The sequence below is a fragment of the Papaver somniferum genome, chromosome 5, assembly GCF_003573695.1.
Source record: "Papaver somniferum cultivar HN1 chromosome 5, ASM357369v1, whole genome shotgun sequence".
NCBI classification, from domain to species: Eukaryota; Viridiplantae; Streptophyta; class Magnoliopsida; order Ranunculales; family Papaveraceae; genus Papaver; species Papaver somniferum.
The window spans coordinates 89,987,108-90,008,821 of record NC_039362.1 but is presented as its reverse complement, the minus strand read 5'-3'; the positions used below and the strand labels follow the sequence as shown (position 1 = coordinate 90,008,821).

General features: G+C 39.0%; 2 protein-coding genes across 4 annotated transcripts; both read left to right on the top strand.

Moving 5' to 3' along the window:
- Positions 1-374: 374 nt before the first annotated feature.
- LOC113282176 (protein DETOXIFICATION 12-like) lies at positions 375-5,218 on the top strand. 3 transcript variants are annotated; one of them, XM_026531136.1, is made up of 8 exons: positions 375-593; positions 1,906-2,092; positions 3,032-3,576; positions 3,677-3,763; positions 3,873-3,929; positions 4,153-4,391; positions 4,498-4,703; positions 4,840-5,218. In XM_026531136.1, the coding sequence occupies exons 1-8, from the start codon at positions 538-540 to the stop codon at positions 4,891-4,893; spliced, it is 1,431 nt and encodes a 476-aa protein (XP_026386921.1). In that variant the 5' UTR covers positions 375-537; the 3' UTR covers positions 4,894-5,218. The 3 variants fall into 3 exon arrangements, with proteins under 3 accessions (XP_026386921.1, XP_026386920.1, XP_026386919.1); XM_026531134.1 differs by having other exon boundaries at positions 579-789; positions 1,002-2,092; XM_026531135.1 differs by lacking the exon at positions 1,906-2,092 and having other exon boundaries at positions 376-789.
- A 3,185-nt stretch (positions 5,219-8,403) lies between these two features.
- Positions 8,404-10,680, top strand: LOC113277633 (protein DETOXIFICATION 12-like). The gene is made up of 7 exons (XM_026526679.1): positions 8,404-8,700; positions 8,832-9,376; positions 9,464-9,550; positions 9,694-9,750; positions 9,831-10,069; positions 10,154-10,359; positions 10,471-10,680. Exons 1-7 carry the CDS (start codon positions 8,452-8,454, stop codon positions 10,501-10,503), a joined length of 1,416 nt encoding a protein of 471 aa, XP_026382464.1. The 5' UTR covers positions 8,404-8,451; the 3' UTR covers positions 10,504-10,680.
- Positions 10,681-21,714: the final 11,034 nt, after the last annotated feature.

The window sequence follows — 21,714 nt, the reverse complement described above, 5'->3', positions numbered from 1 at the left end:
AAACAATTTTAGCATTCCCATGAACAAAGCTCACCGTATAACAAAAATCAAATATAAGAAGTAAAAGTAGATACAAAATAATAGAATACAGGGGAGTATTGTTCCATGTGTAACCATTTTTTATCTGGTTATAAATATGGTTGAAAAAAGTCAAATGTTTTGGACTGAAAAATTGTTTATAGCTTGTTCCACGGAGGAAGACATCCTCGATGGCAAAGCTATCAACATTGTTTGCCTTTGTTTGTTTTTTAGCGGTTTTCCTTGCACAACTATCTCATTAAGGCGGCCAACTAAAAAGTTACGTAATGCATTTGTGTTGTAAAATGAAGTACAATATAATAAGCACGAGCTGCACTAACAGATGAAGACATCATGGAATCAAGTAGCTGGCAGCCTAATCTGGATCTGCCAACCCCCAAGGATCTAGCTTTATTAAAGATATAAACCAATAATGTCATCAATTTATATTTCTGTAGTCTCATCTGAACCTTAACTTCAACATCTAATTCTTGTGATTTTGGAGAGAAAGGGGATAAAATGGATGAAGGTCTATTGTCTCCGTTGAAGAAAGGAGGAAAGGAAGATGATGTGAGATCATTCACATGGGGTGTGCTTGCAGAGGAGGGGAAGAAGGCAGGTTACATTGCTAGTCCGATGGTTGGAGTGGCCTTAGCTCTAAAGCTCATGCAAGTTATATCAATCATGATGGTTGGTCATGTTGATGAATTGTCTCTATCTAGTACTGCTCTTGCAACTTCAATCTGCACTGTTACCGGCTTCAGTGTTATGGTACGTCTACTGCTGCTCTCTCTCTCTCTCTCTGTACGCCAATTCAATCTCTAGTTCTATATATCCAATCTTTACACAAAACTATATAATTCGATCATCACATGGTGGCAAGGTGTTTGCCGACAGTGATAAAAGAAAGAAAATCGCCACTTCCAGTTGTCAATTCGATCATGTCGATAGAAAATGTTGTGTGTATGGTTTTGTTTCGGCAGGAGTCGGGATCGGAGCATAGTGATCAGCAGCTGATTTTAGATCTAGTCTAATGGTTTGGGCTTTGGAGGAATTCTATTCCAAAGTTTGGTCGGGCTTTAACGTCCGGTTTCCCCTAGGTAGAGCGGCGGTCGGATACTCGGATTGTGATTGCAAAAGGGTAACCCACTATTTATTTTCATGAGAAATGAAACTTAATACACCTCAAAAGTGCCCCTAAAGGTAAAGTTTAAAGACGCTAATCTGTAAAAGCCACCTGGTCCGGATAGTGCTCGTCCCAGCACAAATGGGGGGTATTACTATTAACGCCCTACCACGCTCCAGACAGGACAGCTGCCGAAAGTAGAGTTCGGCGCAATTAGGAACACAAGCACATCGCTTGATTTCGCCTGCATACACATGTCAGAATAGTTTACCACCACGGCTTTTTGATATGCTGCTGGTGGGTTATTGAGATCAGAATCCTGAGTAGATAGATAAGTATATTCGGGCACGTTTACCCGGGGGTCCGAGCGCCGGACAAAAAGCGAAAGGCCAAACAATCAACAAGTCCCGTGATCCTATAATTAACGCAGTGTTGTCGGTCTTTGTTCCGATAAACAACAAAAATTGTTGAATCTCGAGTAGCACGAAAAAAAAACAAATTCCCTCGGAAAAACATAATAATAATAAAAAAAAAAAAAAATCGGCAAAGAAAGGAGATTTTTTCTGATAAAGACTAGTCTCGTCTTGTCTCTACCCTTTCCAAAGAGGTCTTTCCTTTCTTCTTCTTTTCTTTCTCTGCTGCGTCTTTGATTTTGTTTTGGTGGAGAAAGAAAAAAAGGGATAGAGAATGAAGGGAGATATGGAGGAGGAAGCACGGTTATTGAAGGTAGGAGAAGATTCGAGAAGAGAGATTGGGTTTACATGGGGTGTGTTTGTGCAAGAAGCAAAAGTTGCAAGTTATATTGGCGGTCCAATGGTTGCTGTTACCTTATCTATGTATCTATTACAAGTTGTATCTATGATGATGGTTGGTCATCTTGGTGAACTTTCTTTATCTAGTGCTGCTCTTGCTACTTCCCTTTGTGGTGTTACTGGTTTCAGCCTTATGGTAATCCCAATCCCATTTATCAATCAAATCTTTGCCAATCTTGTTTTTTTGAATGAATGAATTGAATTGACTATTTGCACCTGAAAATGACTTATTATGCAACTGTTTGCTCTGCCCTGTAGAGGTTCTGTAATAATTGTTATGGTATCATTGTCATGGCAAACTAGTTCCCTTCCTGTTACAATAGTATGGAAATTTTGATTGCGATAAAACAATAAGATCAACAATGACATTCAATATAGAGGAAACGAAAAATTGAATTTGTATTGTTGCCAAGGAGAGTGCGGACAATCACTTGTCACACGGTTAGTGGTTAATTAGAATTACAAGAGAAGAATTGAACTTCTCTGCTGCATCAAGTTTTATTTGTATATAGTGATAGACAATTGATTAATTGGCCGAGGGGCATGGTGTAGGAGGGTCTCATCTCCTCTGTGTTTCAACTCTCTATGAAGTTTACCATTTCCGATTTTCTATTAGAAAGGCACCTATGAGATTGTTCAATGCATTAATGAGAAAAAGAAAAAAAGTTAATTGCTGGTTATCTTGTCTATCAAATGGCTGGTGGTCATTTTCGAGTTTGTGAGGTTGTCTTTTGTTTTAATCTGTGAGGTTGTGATACTAATCGAAGGTATAAGAAGGAAATAGCTTGGTCTAGTTTATGGTAATGGATTAGTCGGGTGTATTTCTGTAGGTGGTCTATCTATCGGATTCATAGTGTCCCAAAGTTGGTGCAAATGAATGGTTGTGGGTCAAGCGAAGTTTCTAGTTTTTAATGCCCCTGACATGAAATTTTATTTTTCAATGTAACTGCTGTTATGTCAAAGGTGGTGCATACTGCATTTTACGTTTGTTACCTGTGTAAAGAGGTTGAAGTATGTTGGCTTTCTCTGAATTTTACATTGCTGACGCATATCTCTCTTTTTACATGACAACCAGCTAGGAATGGCAAGTGGATTGGAAACTCTATCAGGACAAGCTTTTGGAGCAAAGCAATATCGAAAACTAGGGGTTTATACTTGGAGTGCAACAATCTCTCTTACCTTGGTTTGCATCCCAATTGCTCTCCTATGGGTTTCGATTGGGAAACTACTTACTTTCACAGGTCAAGACCCCTTAATCGCACTTGAAGCTGGCAAATATGCGACAAGTTTGGTCCCTGCAGTATTTGCTTATGCAGCTCTTCAGCCGCTAATGAGATATTTCCAATCTCAGAGTCTAATCATTCCCATGCTATTAAGTACTTCAATTGCAGTAGTTATCCACATACCTCTTTGTTGGGTTTTAGTTTATAAATCTGGGTTGGGAAGTATTGGAGCTGGTTTAGCAATTGGTATATCATACTGGATCAATGTGGTCTTTCTCGGATTATATGTGGCATATTCTCCCTCATGTGAGTTAACTCGTACATCCCTAACAAAGGAAGCATTTCAAGGGTGTGGAGAGTTCTTACGTGTATCGGTTCCTTCTGCTGTAATGATTTGGTAAAATCCCTGTCATTGATTTGTTAATGAAATTTTAAGCTTTTCCTTATCTCTCTCATTTCTTAGTTTCATAACAGTTTTGCTGTTTTGATGGCTGTAGTCTGGAATGGTGGTCATTTGAGTTATTAATCCTTCTATCTGGACTTTTACCTAAGCCACAACTCGAAACCTCAGTACTCTCGATATGGTATGATTTGATTCAGTCAATTCTGGACGCTTCATATTAGCTTACATTTTGCTTCTTCCATTTCTGTAATTGATCAATGCAACTAAGTTCTTATTATCTTTGTGAACAGCCTTACGACTATTTCATTGGTGTATATGATACCATACGGAATCGCTGCTGCTGTAAGGTTTGCTCTCCACTTGCTAGCCCTTGCGCACTTTATGTTGCTATCTAAGTTTGCTCATTTTTTTCACGGAGTTCACATCCATTTAGACTTCTTTTGTTCCACTGTTGTACCAAAGGGATCTGATTGGAGATGATCCCGGATCAGGGTGGTCTGTCAAGAAATACTAATTTATGCATACCTGTGAATGTGATGATTAAAAAATAAACACTTTTTCATTTTGTAGCACTCGAGTTTCAAATGAATTAGGAGCTGGGAGACCACAAGCTGCGCGTTTGGCTGTCTGCTCCGTGATGATTATTGCGCTAATTGAGTTGGTTATAATAAGCGTGGGTCTCTTTGCTTGTCGTAATATTATGGGATATGCTTACAGCAATGAGAAGGAAGTTGTAGACTACGTGACAGACATGGTTCCCTTAATTTGTGTGTCAGTTATAGTGGACAGCCTACAAGGTGTCCTCTCAGGTTCGTGATACCACTCTCATAATTTAGGTGTTCAACTATTCATTCTTTACAGCCATACCCAAGAATTTCTTTAGGTTCTGAAACTTTTAGTCTATGTATTCTTTAGGTGTTGCTAGAGGGTGCGGGTGGCAGCATATAGGTGCTTATGTAAATTTAGGAGCATTTTATCTTGCTGGAATTCCTGTAGCCGTTTTGTTGGGTTTTCGTCTACATTACGGGGGCAGGGGACTTTGGATTGGAATATTAACTGGATCTCTTATACAGACAGCTATGCTCGCTTTTATAACCTGTCGAACTGATTGGGAATATCAGGTAAACCTGTAGAGTTATGAGTCTCAATATTAAATTCGTTACAGTTCTAGGGCAACATGATTACCATCACGGATCGCCTTACTGGCTCAAATATCCCCTTTGGGCACTAACAATAATGGTTTTTAAAAAATTATAGGCAAGGAACGCAAAGGAAAGGATGCATCAAGGGCTTGAAGTTTCAGTAGCATGAATGAACTGAGGTGAGAAAAAGTAACGTAGACTGACGGAAGAATATATCCCTGCTCTGGCATTTTGAAGTTCTGTAGCGGCGGATGACAACGAACTTCCACTGTTGAGAAAAGATATCCCTGTTCGGCCATTTTTGATACTCCTGTAAACAAATGGATAGTCCCTTTCTATCCGTCTGAGTAATTTTTAGACATTCCACTTTGTTAACCCCTCTCTCCAGTAGAATACTTACTATCTAGCGTTCTAGCTAGAGTTAGTGGGTTTTATGGGTGTTATGCAACTAAATTGTAACTTGAAAAAAAAATGTTAAGGAAGGGGTTCTCGCACAAATGTGTCTTTTTTGTTTTGCAGAGAAAATCACAAAAAGGTTTCGGCAGTAGCATCACAGACACCAACTGAAATGTCATACCAAAGTATTGGGGCAGTTTAGCAGTTAGAAATCTTTCATGCAGCTTGCCTCAGCAAGGGAATTTTGGATAGGCACCCCAGACTACCACTAGCTTTTTCTGAAAGGTAAGAGCAGCTATGGCAATGGACAAACTCAAACATTTGTTCAGCCACGTGGATGGCCAATCTGGGTTTTCCACTATGGTAAAGCGTAGGGCGTTGGACCACCAGGCGCGCGACAGGAGGACAGACTCGGGCGTTGGAAGGCAAAACTCGGGCGTCGGTAGACCTGACGCGGACGTTCGGTGTCCTAACTCGGGCGTTAGGCACAAAGTCTCCAACGGTCGACTCTCTAACGCCTATATTTCCAACGGTCGAATTTGAACCCTATAAATTCGTTATATTGATTTCATTTTCAGTCACACCAATTCCATTTCCTTCTTCTAAAACTCTTTTATATCAAAAATTTCTAATACAATATGAACATAGCGAGAAGAGCGATGAATAGTATAAAGAAGAAAAGAGATCGAAAAGATGAAACGACACCGTTGCCTCACACAGGTGTAGATTTTTCTCAAAATCAAGAAGAAGAGTTTGCTAACCCAAATATAGTTGCTGCTCCATTATTAGTCCCAGGTCATGTGTCGGGGCATCATGAACGATCTGAGGATTATCATGTCACGAGAGGTGGATTTTCATAATTAAATGTTGTTTATGTTGGTCTACCGGCTGCAGTCCGAGACAGGGTTGACAGATATCCTTGGCGTGCGCTTTATAGAATAAAGCCTAGAAAACATAACAAAAAAATTCCGAAAACAGTGGTAGAAAGCCTAGAATATGCCCGAAATTCGTTGGGAGCTGCAAAGTATTACTTCACAAGGTGAGCCAACCACGATCCCCATTGTTTCCCAAGGTATGGACCGTGATTATCCTTACGACAATGTCACTGCCAGTGAGGAAAAGTTGCGAATTCGACTCAACGATTTGCATTGGCGGAATCTGGCAAGTAGAGGCGATGCACTTGGAACAACTACGAAAATGGCAGACAGACATAATGTTTGGATTGACTCCAACTCCAACTGCAAATGATGATGGGCGTGAAGAAACCGACAGATCATGGCAAGAAAGTGAAGAAACAGTGGTGCGAGAAACACAATACAATACTACTTCACCACAAATTGTGCCTGTATCTCAACCTCAGACATTTCGGCTTGAACCTAGTCGCATTTCATCATCATTCTCGCCCCACAACCCAAATGTACCCTACAACCCAAATGAATGCTATACACCAACACCACCACAACAACAAACCTCTTATATGCTTGGACCGAGTACACAGAGTGCTTTCCAATTGCCTTTTGTTCAGCCAGGTCAATCGCCTAATTTTGTTCAGCCAGGTCTATCAGGTCTATCCCCAGATCTATCAACATTTGGAAATTTACATACTATGTTGGCAACTGATTTCCCAGGTCTATCTCCAGGACTTTCTGAATTCTTGGCTCCAGAAAATAACAATGAGGGAGCTAGAGATGAGCGATGTTAGAGAGATTAATGTAATTTTTAATTCTACTACATTTGTAGTTTTAGTGTTAAAAGTACGACAATCTTAATTAAATAAAATTATATATGTTTAAAAGTAAAGTGTATTACATTGGCTTCACTAAATTACGACGGACTACACATTACATTAGCTTCACTAATGAGAAGAAATACTAGGTGGAACAACAACACCAAAGAAGGGGTTGAAACTGTTCAACATCTTAAGGATTTCAAAACATTTGTCGAAAGGAAATACCACATTTTTCCATCTTCGCCATTCATCCAAAGATCTTGTTACCATCTCAGCATCAGTTTCACCTCTCAGTCGATATCAATTTACTTGTATGGTTAAAGCTACAAACTCACTTACTTCTTTCTTAATTGTACCAAAACGATATTCTATGTCAGATATAGAACGACGACTCGGATTACGAGTGTCACTGCACAACCCATCGTGAATAACCGCCAGAAATTCACCAACGGATAGTTTGACGAAGCAAGCTGAGTAGATAAAAAAACATAGTTTCTGCAAATAAATTCATCTTCTTCTTTAGCATACGGAACTCGCCGAACTATCCGGGGCCGAGACATGTTCAATCAAGAATTGAGAGTGAAGAGAAGAATGTGTAGAAGAGAAGAATGTGTAGAATGTGTGAATTTAGAGTTGAAATGAGGAGTATTTATAGAATTCAAAAAATGTAGCCGTTGGATCACAACATTTTTCAGCCGTTCAGATTGAGCCGTTAGTGCCATTGAGACGCTGGCGCTTTTAACACTGACGCGAGCGCTTTAGATGAAAACGCGAGTTGGGCATTCAAACGCTAGCGATTTTCTTTCGGACGCCAGCGTTGGTAGGAATGGCGCCCGTCCTTACCACAGACGCGCGCTGGATGTTCCGACTCAATGTTCAAAGCAACAGATTTGATGATTTGAACATACATTTTTCATGTTTGTTCATGCCATAGTGGGAGCAAAATGAACAAACTCATCCCATAGGAACTGCTCTAACTATTTCAGTTTTTTGCCAAACAACTTTTTCAAATGAGGAAATTATTGGGAACTAAAAATCCAATTTTATTTCTCTGAAAGGAAGTAGTTATACAAATTTAGACTAAAATCCAACTTTTTCAGTGTTGTTTTGGAAAAATATAACTTTTGTTTGGTTTCGCCATCTTTGCACCAAAACATCCTCTCCACGTCTTTACCTTTGGGGCTTGCCTTCACAAAAGCAAAATTTTAATCAGTGTCATGAAAATCCTATTTTTTTACGTACAGGTAATAAAAATGTGAATGTTGAAAGAAGATAACTCCTCACATTGAACTCAGCTGTAGGACTTCCTCACGTTGAACTTGTGTGATCATGTTCACAATAAATAATTACATAGGTAATCCATCATCAAATGCGCTAACCGGAGAAGACATGCTCGACAGAGACTGTAAACTAATAATGATGCACCAAATGATATCAATTGACTTACCAAAAAAAAACAACAAGTGATATTAATTAATAACTACAAATTGCATCCCTGGGCAGATCCCAAAAGATTTTGAGATTCCATAGCTCTTCTATCTCTGCCATCAAACTCTGGTTTAATCTTATGTGAATTTGGTGCTTATTTTATTTTGGGCGATAATGGAAGAAGGTTTGTTACAGAAGGCAAATGAAGAAGCAGATGGAGAAACGAAAATCTTAACATCGGGTGCATTTGTGGAAGAGGCAAAGAAAGTGGGTTATATTGCAGGGCCTATGGTGGCTGTAAGCTTCTCTCTGCAGCTCATTCCAGTCATCTCTATGATGATGGTGGGTCACCTTGGTGAACTTGCTCTCTCTAGCACTGCTATGGCTACCTCTCTTTGTGCTGTTACTGGTTTCAGTCTTCTTGTAAGGAATTTCATTTCTTATCTTCTCAATTATTAGTATCCCACTTATTACAATCAAAGATTTTTTTTTTTTGAATGTCACTGAATTGTAGAATCTCAGTTAGTTCTTTTAATTATCTGTTTTAAAACCAGGTAGGTATGGCAGGAGGACTAGAAACTCTATGTGGACAAGCTTATGGAGCACAACAATATAGAAAACTTGGAGTTCATACTTATAGTGCAATGATCTCTCTTACCTTAGTCTGTATTCCTATTTCTTTTGTATGGATTTCAATGGAAAAACTGCTGATTTTTATAGGACAAGACCCCTTAATCTCACAAGAAGCGGGGAGATATGCGGTATGTTTGATCCCAGGGCTTTTCGGTTGCGCAATTGTCCAGCCGTTGATGAAATATCTGCAGGCTCAAAGTTTGGTTATTCCCATGCTATTAAGTGCTATTACTACTTTGTGTTTTCATATTCCTCTTTGTTGGGTTTTTGTATTTAAATTCGGGTTTGGAAACACTGGAGCTGCATTTGCAATTGGTATATCATACTGGCTCAATGTTATTTTTCTCGGAATATATGTCAAGTTTTCTCCCTTGTGCAAATCAACTCGAGTGCCCTTATCAAAGGAGGCACTTCAAGGAATTGGAAAGTTTTTAAGCCTTGCAGTTCCTTCTGCCATAATGCTTTGGTAACTTTCTACTTACTCAATTTCTTGAATGTGCAGTATCTGGGTTTTCTCTTGGTTTTTCTGACTGATTAAACTTGATGGCTGTAGTCTTCAGTGGTGGTCGTTCGAAATTATGATTTTATTATCCGGCCTTCTACCTAATCCTAAACTTGAAACTTCGGTGCTCTCTATATGGTATGCTTGTGCAGTACTTCGATATACTTTAATGTTGTCATTCAGATTCAAGACAATTGATAAATTAGTTAAGTCAATTAGTTTTAGTTTTCATCTAATGAGCAATGCAATTAAAATGCTTTATCGTGTTTGTGAATGAACAGTCTCCTAACTATCTCACTGATTTCCAAGATACCATTTGGAATTGCTGCTGCTGCAAGGTATGCTCTCTAGCTCTCTCCGTCTGAACTACAATTCTGAATATGATTCACTAATCCCTACTGTCTGTTTATTCTTTTAGCACGCGAGTTTCAAACGAATTAGGTGCTGGGAGACCACAAGCTGCACGTTTAACAGTCTTCAGCGTTATCATTATAGCAGGAACTGAGATGGTTATAGTAAGCTGGGCACTTTTTGTGTGTCGTCACATTGTGGGATATGCTTACAGTAATGAAGAGGGAGTGATAGACTCCATTACATCAATGGTTCCGTTAATCTGTTTCTCGGCCTTCTTAGACGGCTTACAAATTGTCCTCACGGGTAATTAGGTGTCGCTCTATTCTAGTAAATTTCACTGTCAGTAAGTTGTAAATACTACATATGATCATGCATGTTTTTTTGCAGGTATTGCCAGGGGATGTGGATGGCAGCATGTAGGTGCTTATGTAAACCTAGGTTCATTTTACATTGGTGGAATTTCAATAGCTCTTTTGTTGGGTTTTTTTCTGCATTTAAGAGGAAGAGGTCTTTGGCTTGGAATCATGGCCGGTGCTGTTATACAAACCGCTATACTTTCAGTTATTACAACTCGAACGAACTGGGAGAAACAGGTCAATCCGCGTTATCCATGCTATTCCCCCAAAATTTGATGAGTCTAATCAATCTGCATGAATATTACACATTCCATTGTCCATTAATTTTTTTTTTCTTTCATATGGCAGGCTAAGATAGCAAGGGAAAGGATATTTCAGTAGGAGATTTTGTTTTAAGTAGAAAATGGACTGAAACGAGATTCTGGAACAATTATTATTGACCATGATTAACACGACAAAATGTGAGAAATGTTTGCCTTGTGTGTCGGCGGTGACCGATACATGACGGAGGAAATGTTTGGCCTGTATTTATATGCAACACCTTTATTTATTTTCTTGTAAACTGAAAAACTTCTATCGAATCAGTTCATAACATGCTAAACAGCCATCCGGGAGGGGAGGACCAAAACATATTACAAAAGGTGTACTATTTTACACTGTATTATCACATCGATATAAGGAGGGGATTCCTGTTTTCAATAGCGAGTGGCGGAGCCAAAAATCAAACTAATTGAAGGCTAATTATTATTTTCTTGAATAGACTTTGGTGGATTAAACTAAAAAACTGGTGGGCTAAATACAAAAAACAGAAGAAAGTAAAAGGTTTTTATATAGTTTTAAAATTTTGGGGGAGATATAGTCAGGGTTAGTCAACCGACTAACCCTCCGCTCCCGTCAATAGCTTCGTAGATGGGAAAATTTTATTTCATTTAACTCTTCAGCTTTGTTGAATTATAACTTGAGAACCATTTTTGTTTGAAACCGTGATAAGGGGCTTTTTAATCGCCTTTGAGTGAAAAGTTTATCAGTCAGACACAATCTAACTAAGAGAATGAATGGTAAAAAATACGTCACGTTATTATCAGTGACTAAATAATATATTTCTTTTTATCACTCGGGTAGTGTTTGTAATATAAAATCTATTTTTTTTTTAAAGCATTAAAATTTATGTTGTTGACAAATGTTTTCCTTCTAAATCACTCGTTAGCAAATATAATTTCGTTGTGTTTCTAAAATTTCATAATAATCCACTCTCTCGTCACAATCAAAAGGAGTAACAAAGGCACTCTCTCCCGTCACAATCAAAAGGAGTAACAAAGATATAATAATATACTAGATTTTTTGTAGGTACTGACTAGAAAAAAAATACAAGTTTTATTGATGGGAAAGATGGTCAAGATTGGCCGTCTGAGTTGACTTAGGTCAAGGAAATCAAAAATCACATATCACTTGTTTTGGTTCAGTGTTGTTGCTTATAGTGTTGATTCATTGGATCTGATTTCGCCCACACTTACCTAAATAATCAAGATCAATCACTACCATCTACTATACAATCATCAAGAAACACCACACCTTCACCAAGTTTCAACACCTATCTCCCTCCTCCTTAATCAACTCCTTTATTATTTCTTATTCCTCTAATGAATGAAACACCACCATCCACCTTCACCAATGCATGGATCACAAATCCACCACTTAAAATGTAACACCACCACCACAGAATCCTATCACGCCCGATACACTTTCACGGTATCCTGAAAGCACATCAAAACCAAGAGGCAATGATTTCCCTCTGCCAACACTCCTTATATACCTTCCACTAACAATTTTAACAAAAAAACCACTTCGATATCATCATCAACATCATCTTCTTACTTTCACTATATTAATTCTACTTTTACAAATAAAAAGGGAGGAAAAAGCTTCTTCCATCCTATTAAGAGAAGAAAGTAGCACTCGTAACCAATATCAATCACAAAAGCTTCTTCCACCTTTTCAGTATGAAGAGAAACAACCCCTTTTCACCAAAGGCTGAAAGATTCTGAACCAAAAAGAGATTCTCCATGATACCCATATTTTTCAACGCACCCAGAGAATGAAAGACTTCATGCATGCTCATCAAATCAACTTTCTTGCAGTTCACGTATGTAGATGGGGAAAAACGATTTGCTGGTTTTTACGGAATTGAGGAGACGACCGTGCGGAGGAGACTCCTTGAACCGGGCAAAATATTCAACCTAACACATATGCACTGCAAGAAGGGAGTGCTTTGAATTCGAGAGATCAATCTGTAGTACCCCGACCTAAACCAAGACAATGGCCGTTCCAGAGTAAATTCGGTCACAAGAGAGGATGGGTCGATCTGTAGGAGGGAAGCTGAGAAATGTGTGAAATCGATGGTGATCAAAGATTGTAGGTGTATTGTGTATTCTGAATAAGGTAAGTTCTGAATGATTGAATCGCTGTTGAGAGTAATTGCTCAGATGATGAGTTGTTAATCTCTTGTTGTCTGTTTGACGTGAGATTCCCCTTCTTTTCAATCATGATTCAGAGACTTATTTATATTGCTGGAATTGTAGACACCATGATCCCATGAAGTGTGACAGTTGATGGAATCAAAGAATGGGGAAATGGCTCGTGTTTGAAACCAGTTGTTCATCGTGCGTAGACTTGGTCGATTTTCCATCCACTACTTTGTTAACTCCTTCAACTGATTGCACGACTTGCTCACATTCCATCGTGTGTATGAACACACGTGTCGTAGACCGCCAGACCAAAATCCTAGTTAATATCCCCCCATGTGACACGATTGACGTCTCCTGGTGTAATTAGTCAGTTGTTGACTTCATGACTTCATGGGACGATGAGTCCATGTATTTGCTGAGTTGAACATGATTTTGCAAAACGTTCTGAGACTCATGAATTGAACGTGTATGTTGAGACAGAGGTATAATTCTCACATTGATAGTTGAGGCGAGCAAGTATTGCTCATTCAATAAATTGTTGAATATTGGGGGTTGAACCAATATTCCTTGGTTTTAGCAAATATTGCTCATCTGAGCAAGTGTTGCTCGTCTGTTGAATTATTGGTAGCGTGACCAAAATAAAGCATTAATTAGAATACTGATAGTTGAACCGAGTATAATAAAATGATGATCATGAGATCGTCGCAAAATTATTAGCCTTCGAATCTGAAATTATGATTCTTGGACTCAGAAACCCTAATTTGATCAATTGATGACCAATTTGATGATTTATTGAAAATTCAACCATGGAATGAATGAGGGACCGGCTACATGGGATCATGGATCGACCATGTAGCGCCTGTATGCTCGAGTGAGCAAATACCAAGATCTCTTGAAGAGTTGGTGAAAGAATGATCAAATGATGGTTCAATCATTCCTCATACAATGCTCGTCTGAGCCTTAGGTGACAAAACCTAATTAATTATGAAGGGGTGAGGGACCGACCAAGGGGTCATGAAACCGGCCCTGGATAGTCACGGGATCGAATGACGATCACTCTATGAAAATTCCAAAATTGTTTGGAGGAGTTTTGGACCTAATACGTGCAATTAGGTCAAATCATGAAAATACGTGGGACCGGATCCTTGCGAGCCAAAGAGCCAACCTTGGTCGGTCAAGGTAACATGCTCACGTCGTCAAAACATTTGTGTCTCAGTCCTGAGAATTTTGATATTTTCTGGCGTGCGTTTGAGCAACCATTTGAGAAAATATGACAAAATCAGGGTTTTGCTGAAACCGGGGAAACTTCATGAAATGAAGGAAAATAATTATAAAATGAAGGAATGATGAGGCGTGGGACCGCTAAGGCCAAGGAATGGCTGGTCGGCCAGTAACCATGGTCCCATGGTGCCTTTACTTAATTTTATATTATTTTTCATGATTTTATGAAAATATCATGAAATCAAGGAGTTTGTTGAAATTAAGGAGTTTCCTTGAAGTGAAGGAGTTTCCATGGGATCAAGGAAACAAATAATATTAAAATAATAAAATAAGGGTGTGTGGGACCGGCTTTGAGCATGGTCGGCCGGCTGGGGCCCGATCCCATGCGTTTCCCTAATTTTATGTAATTTTTGTGTATTATTTCCAAGATTTGAAGGAATTTTCATAATTTGAGAGAAATACCATGAAATCAAGGAATTTCATGGGATCAAGGAAACTTAAAATAATAATATTAAAATAAAGGGACGCGTAGGACCGGCTAGGGCATGGGCGGCCGGCTGGGGCCCGGTCCCACGCGTTTTCCTAATTTTATATTATATTTTTCATGGTTTTATGAAAATACCATGAGATAAGGAGTTTTCATGAGATTAGGGAAATATTAATAAAATAATAAGGAACCATGAGGTGTGGGGTCGGTCGGGATCAAGGCATGGCCGGTTGGCCAATAAACGCGGCCCCACGACATTTTTCCCAATTTTATATTATTTCCTTGGTGCGAAGGAAACACCATGAAACTGAGGAGTTTCCTCAAAACGAAGGATATTTGTTCAAATGAAAGGATTTTCATAAGATCAAGGAAAATAACAAAAATATGATAAAATATAAAACTGACGTGGGATTGGCCACGGCCGACCGGCTAGTGGTCCCAGTCCCCCAGCGCCTTGGTCAATATTTTATTATTTATTATTTTCTTTCCTATTTTGCATAGGTTCATCGTTTCATCGTATTTTGAAATACTTGTTCGTGTGTTCAGGTGATTGTTAGTGCATCATCGTCGAATACACTTGCATCTTTTGAGTCGGGGCTTACTCGAAGGTAACTCAGACACCCGTACGTTGAATATTTATTACTAACCCATGGAATTCTGTTGGGAAGAACCATAGATTGAAGTAACGAAATATTACGAAAATATTTGAATATTTTCAGAAATTCAGTGGATGAATCCAAGATTTTAGGAATAATTAATTGATGGCTCTATACTAGTACGATTGTCTAGGAGCATTAATTATTCTTAGAGACATGAGCTAGTTGAAGCGTCATATCCTTTATATAGTCAGGGAAAACTGTTGTTTGTATCCTGAAGACGTTATTGCTCTATATTAGAAGGCAAGCTGTCTAGGGGCCGTCCAATCTCGTGATTCCATATAGAAGTAATTACTGAAGTGTTCAGTATTCATGAGATATGTTGTTGCCTAGCCGAGAGACTACATATCTGCATGTACTCTGAGAGACAGTATTCTCAGTCAGAGATTCGATGAGAGACCCGTGTCTCGATACTCGCGTATGATTGCTAGATCAGAAGTTTGTATAATTATGGGTTTACGATTTTAGCTTTTGTCGAAAATCCACCATCTACATTAAGTCCCCTGCTTAGTGAGGAACTGTCGTGTTCCTCAGTCAACATTAAATGGTGTTTTTCCGGTTATAACAATATAAGTAATTGAACTTAGTCATAAGTTAAAACGTTACCGGATTTTGATAGTACGAGCAAACCACGACTTGAATGAAGATCCCAGTGGGATGATAGAGCATCGTTCGATGAGCATAAATTGGTGTTGAATCGCTGATTTGGACGATGTGACCTTGGTCGTTTAGGATTCGCGGGCTGGCCCAATAAGGAAATCCTTGTGAAATTAGGTTTTGGAAATCAAATTTGATATAAAATGGAATTAATCCCCTTTTTTTTTTAAAACCTATGTTCGTTTGATCGTTAGTTTGAGAAACTAATAAAAATCCCTGATTTAGGAGAGATTTTTTTTTTATACATAGACCTAGGTCCAGTGATAAAACTTTCATGAGAACCAAGGTTTTATCATAAAAGGAGTGAACTTTCACTAAACCGAAATAAACCCTCGTTTTAAAGAATGACGATAACACGAAGGAATTTTTTTTTTTATATAGACTTGTGTCCAGTGATAAAATTTTGTTTATGAGCTTTCATGGAAATCAAAACTTTATCTTATAAGGTGTGAGCTTTCACAAAAATTAAAATAAACCTTCGTTTTAAAGACGGACGATGATACGAAGGAAAAGATTTTTTTTTTTATATATAAGATCGTGATCTGTCTACGACAAATATCTTTGTATACAAAACCGTGACATGCTCACGGATTTTTTTTTTGCGTGAGTTATCACTCACAAAAATAAAAACGTGAGTTATTGTTCATGTTTTTGTAAACATATATTTTCAAAAACCCAAGTTTAATTTTGAGTAATATTCAAAGTAAACAATTATTTATATTAATGTTTTGGTTTTCATAATTTCATGGTGAATGTTCACACAGTATAAATGTTCATGATTTTATGGAAATCTGAGTTTCGTTCGTTTTTTGTAGGTTTCGAAGAGACGAACGATTTTTGAGGCGTTTAACTCTCGCATTACTATCACTATTGTTAGTGGAATCGTGAAAAGGTAAGAATTAAGAATTACCATTTTGTATATGCTAGTATTTCCATTTGCATGATTTCATCATCTTGTTGAATTTCATATCTGGATGATGTACTGAAGTAGAATGCAGTGTCAATTTTACAACTACTCCGCAAAGATGTCCAACTCCCAGGCTAATGACGCTTCGAGAGATGAGATGTGCGCTGATGATGATATCTCCAGAGATGAAACATGTATGGATGAGACTTCCGTTGGCGAAGAAGAGGATGAAACCCCTGGAATTAAGAATGTCCCGAATGTGGATGATGCATTTTTTGAAGTTCAAAAGGAAGCTGAAAAACATCTCAAATCTCCAGCGTATCGTCTTCTGATAAATCTCAGAAATATTACTCAGAATAAATCGGTGACTCCTAAGACAGTTATCCGGTTTTGCCTTGAACGAGGGATTTTCTTTGCATCAATCATAGAGTTTAAGCTTTCTCGACGACCTTTGGAAAAATTCTCTGGATGGGAAAGACATATGCTGGATTTCCCTCATGTCAGGGTTATGCTCGATCAGGCGCAAGTGACGAGAGCTATTCAGGCTTCTGGAGACTTATTCATTTTTCATGATGCGAGAGGTATTGTGGCTCTACTTGCTCGTTGGTGTATTCCCACTCACACCTTCATATGTAGATGGGGAGAGTTTACCATTACCTTAGAGGATGTGGCTGCTTTGATGCATCTCCCAATCACGGGAAATCTCCCTGGGGATCTTTCAGAAGAGGAGACTGCAGTTTCTGACATCTTGACAGCTAATACCGTAAAGTCCCCAGTTGGTTCTTTGGTGAGTTCTCAGTATTTCCCTTGTTGTGAATTTTCTCTCCCGCATTATTAGGATCATGAAACCAATGTTTTTATTCCGTTGCAGAATTTTACTCCATCAAGTATCGACGGTCTTCGGATTTCTACTACTGAGCAAACAATTCCTGATTTGAGCGATGAAGAAGAAGACATAAGTATTTCTTCGCATATTCAATTATGATGCTTTATAGATAAAATGTTGATTGTTGAGGATGTATCCAGGAGGATGTCGTCATGGAGACAGATATTGCTGATACCCGGCCATCCTCTGAGAATAGAGACGAAATCACTTCCAAAGATTCGGAGCCAAGTAGAAGTAATGAGCCTTTTGTCGTTAATACGGACAATCCCAATTTCTTGAATACTTCGGAGACCCACCAAGTAAGTAGATGTCCTGTATCCTCTTCATAGAAGTATGAAAGTGCTGATTTGTGAATGAATGAATGAGAATCCATGTGTATACACGAAAAACTTAGTCGAAATTCGTCGTCAGAAAATTCAAAACTCAGTTTTTTTTAGCAAAAATGCCGTAAAACCTTCATATGGAGTCGTATTTTCATGATCTGCATATGCATATTCAAGCCCAGAAAATTTCCAAGCTTAATCAAAGAAGATTTTTAAGTTTTGAGCACATTCAGGGCCTGAAAAAGGTGAAACAGTAAACTTCCAGGAGACTTTCAGAACTTTTTCAGATGGTATGTTGCTCAATGTTGTGACCACATCTCCTTGCTTGTTCATCGGATTGTCATGAAATTTTGACACGATGTATCGGACATCCATACGAAGAGAATGGTATATAACCCATACTCATATTCATTGTAGATTTCTCCCAGTTCGTCTTTTAGTACAGAGCAGAATACAGTTTTTTTCCAGACGAGGTTACCGTAAAACGTATTTTCATGACTTTCATGCTATTTGCTCGTGTCTTGGGTGTATAATGATGAAATTTGATGATGTTGCATTGCTTGTATACTTTATTTTATAATCTCACTTGGTTTCATGCTTAAATGACTCTAACCTCATGTAATCTTCGTATTAGGTGTCAAATACCGAAGTTGAGGATATTGAAACCAATGAGGATAAATCGAACTGCCCTGGAGTTATTGATGAAGATACAACCATCCCTGCACTTCAAGGCCATGAGAAGGTTTTCACTGAAGTTATGGAAACCCAGATTGTTGCTGCTTCAGTGATAGAAGAAACCGAAACACCAGTAGTGAATACTGAAGAAATTGTTGCACCGATTGTAGAAGCTGCTCCAGTAATTGAGAACCGTATAGTGGTGCATGAATATACAAGTGCAGGAGTTGCTTTTGATCCTCCATTTGATGCTTCACTCCCGTATCATGAACTAGTTGGTGGATTCAGCGTTCCCATTGGATATGCAGGCTTGCACGAGAAAATATGGAAGAAGTTTGGTCATCTGATTGTTGACAGGGATCCTGGACGTGCTTATGCTTTAACAATGCAAGTAGGTATTATCTTGCGTGTCGTAAGTGATATATGCACTAGGTCCAGAAATACTGTGACTCCAGATATACTCTTTGATTGGGAGTTTAACTTGGAGAATTCAGAAAGACTTGGCTTTAATGTGAAGTGGCTTCGTAAGCAAATGAACGCTATCAAGGACTCATGTGAGAACAACATACCCTTTCCCAATGATGTTGTGATGGAGAAAGAAGACAAGATTGCCAGACTGGCTGAAGAGTTGAACAAGGAGAAGGCGGCTTTGCAGGTCTTGAAGGATGCAGAGGAGCGAAAATCCTTTTTTGCTGATTTTCTTTGATTTCCCTTTCATAATCTCTTGAACTTCTGAACTTCTGAGAGATGTGAGGTTTTTATTTGGGTTTTGATATTAGCTGGTTTTGGATTGGTAGATGGTTAAGGATTTTCTTTTGGATTTGATAGAGATTTTCTTTTAAGAAAATATGAACTGAATTTTGATAAATTGTTGAATTCAAATACTGATTGCAAGTATTGCAAACGTTTTGGAGGAATTGAAATACAATGAAAGAAAATCCTAAATGCCAAATCCAGACGCCATGAATGCTCAAACGCCCAGTACCTCAAATGCCTAATAATTTCAGACGAACGCCTTAAGCCAATTCTCATGAATTACTAGCAGGGTTCGGCCGTCTGTGTTGATTAATTTTTAGTATCATCCGGTTATGGGTTTAGAAACCATAAATGGTCCTTCCCAATTGGAGTTTCTTGCAGAGTGAAGACCGCGTTGAACTGCTTTGAGAACCAGGTCTCCTTCATGAAATTTGTTAGGTTTGGTCGACCGCGCCTTGAATATCTTCTGTTGATTCATAATTTCTCGTGTAATGAGATTCCGTGGTTGTGGAACATATGGACACTCGTGCAGAAAGGAGTATCCTTCATAATGTCTGTCATGCTTAGCCACATCCTCCACAATGAATCTTTTGATTGGATGATCAACTTGAAGAGATTTTGTACCCAACCATTGGGTGAAATATTGTTGTGGCGAGATTATCCACTCATAGCATTTTGCAATTTCTAAATTTTTTGTGGAGTGAAGCTCTTGGACCAAATAAGCATATTTGAAAACTGACGATATGGGCACATGAGAAGGAATAAGACTTTCCTGAGTGCGAAATCTCTTGACGAAAGAGTTTGGATGTTCCTCAGGCTTTTGTGTAAGTTCTGTGAAGGCTTTGACCTCCTCTAGATACTCGAATGGTGATATATCTTCTTTTTCTTCCTCCGAGTCAGAGGTTTCTTCAGCAGAGAGATGTGTAATTGAAGGTGTCAGTGTCACCTTCCCATCATGAATCCATGTGCGTCCAAGAATCATATCATATCCTGGATCTTCTTGGATTATGTAAAACTTGGTCTCAGTGCAGACCAAATTTTCTTTGACTTTGGGGATGACGTGGCCATACGCATATTTGGAAACTCCTTCGTGATCTCTGACTGCCATGGGGGCATGAGTAGCTTCCTGTCGAGTAATGCCAGCGGCTCTGAGAGTTTTCAAAGGGATGTTGTTGACGGCAGTGCCGACATCAACAAATGCTCTCTTCAACTCGTTTCCTTTGATGTGCACTGTGGTGAACAATCCCTAGTCATACATTTCTTTGTCCGTTGCTGGAGGCTCAGTGAGTGTCTCTTGAATCAACAGACGCTTGCCTGACACGATGTGGTTTAATGCAGCAAACATGTCTTTCCTTTGAGCTTTTGATAAGTATAGCAATTCGCAGATATGCTCAATAAGGATTGAACTGCTTATTTGACGGGAGGTTCAGAGATAGTAAAGGTTCTGACTAGAAGGGGGTTTCTGTGTACTCCTTCAGTCCCTAAGTTGAGTTCTCCCGATTCGACCTTTTCTTTAAATATGCGCTTCAAAGTTTTACAATCACTTGTGGGATGGCTGACAAATCTATGAAAGCGACAATACCGAGAATTTTCCATGGCCTATTCAGTTGGTTCCTTCTTGACATACGACAACTTGATTGCACCATCTTGAATCCAGGCATCCAGCAATTCGAAAACTTCTTCAATGGAGCAATGAAAATCAGGTGCTTCTGGATCTTCCGTGTGTTGAGGAGGATCTTGCACGTTATCCTTCTTTTGCGCCTTTAAAGGGGTCGAGGAAATATGCTTACGATGTGGTTCATCTTTCCGTTTTCTCCATTCCGCGACAGCATTTTTGGAAGGTTGAAGGTTGTATTGTTTGTTGATCAAACGTCTGCTGCTGCCTCTAGCCTCTCGTGGTTCTTCAACTTTCACAGTTTTAGTCCTTTCTAATAGAGCAGGTGCAGTGGTTGCCGACCTCTTGGATGCTTCATGGAGTTATGAGAAAGTATGAAACCTGAGATTCTCCAATAAAGCTCTGTAGACTGGAATCATTCTGTTGATGCATAAGTCCACAAGTTGTTGCTCCGTGACATTTGGATCATGGAAATCCAACGCTTGAACTCTGAACCTTTTCACATAATCGTTAGGATGTTCGTTGTTCTTTTATAACATCCTTCCGAGATCAGAGAGGGTAATTTTCTTTGAAACGAAGAAATACTTCCTACAGAAAGCATTAACCATTTATCCCCAACTGTTGATAGTTCCTGGTGCGATGTTGTTGTACCAGGTGTATGCTCTTCCTTTCAAGGATTTGAGGCGAACAATATGGTTATGCTCATGTTCACCCAAAGCTTCCAGGAACCGAGAAACATGTTCCCGAGCATTGCCGGTTCCGTCGTACAAAGTAACGGTTGGAGAGATATAACCTTTTGGAAGAGGAATCCTTTGCGTAGCAGCAGGGTATGGAGGCTGGTGATGATGTACATGTGGGGTCTTGTCTTTTCCACGGTTCTCCAAAAGGCGTTCCAAATCTTCCCGAGTGATGAAGTTTGATGACTCCTTCGTTGAATCGTCCGC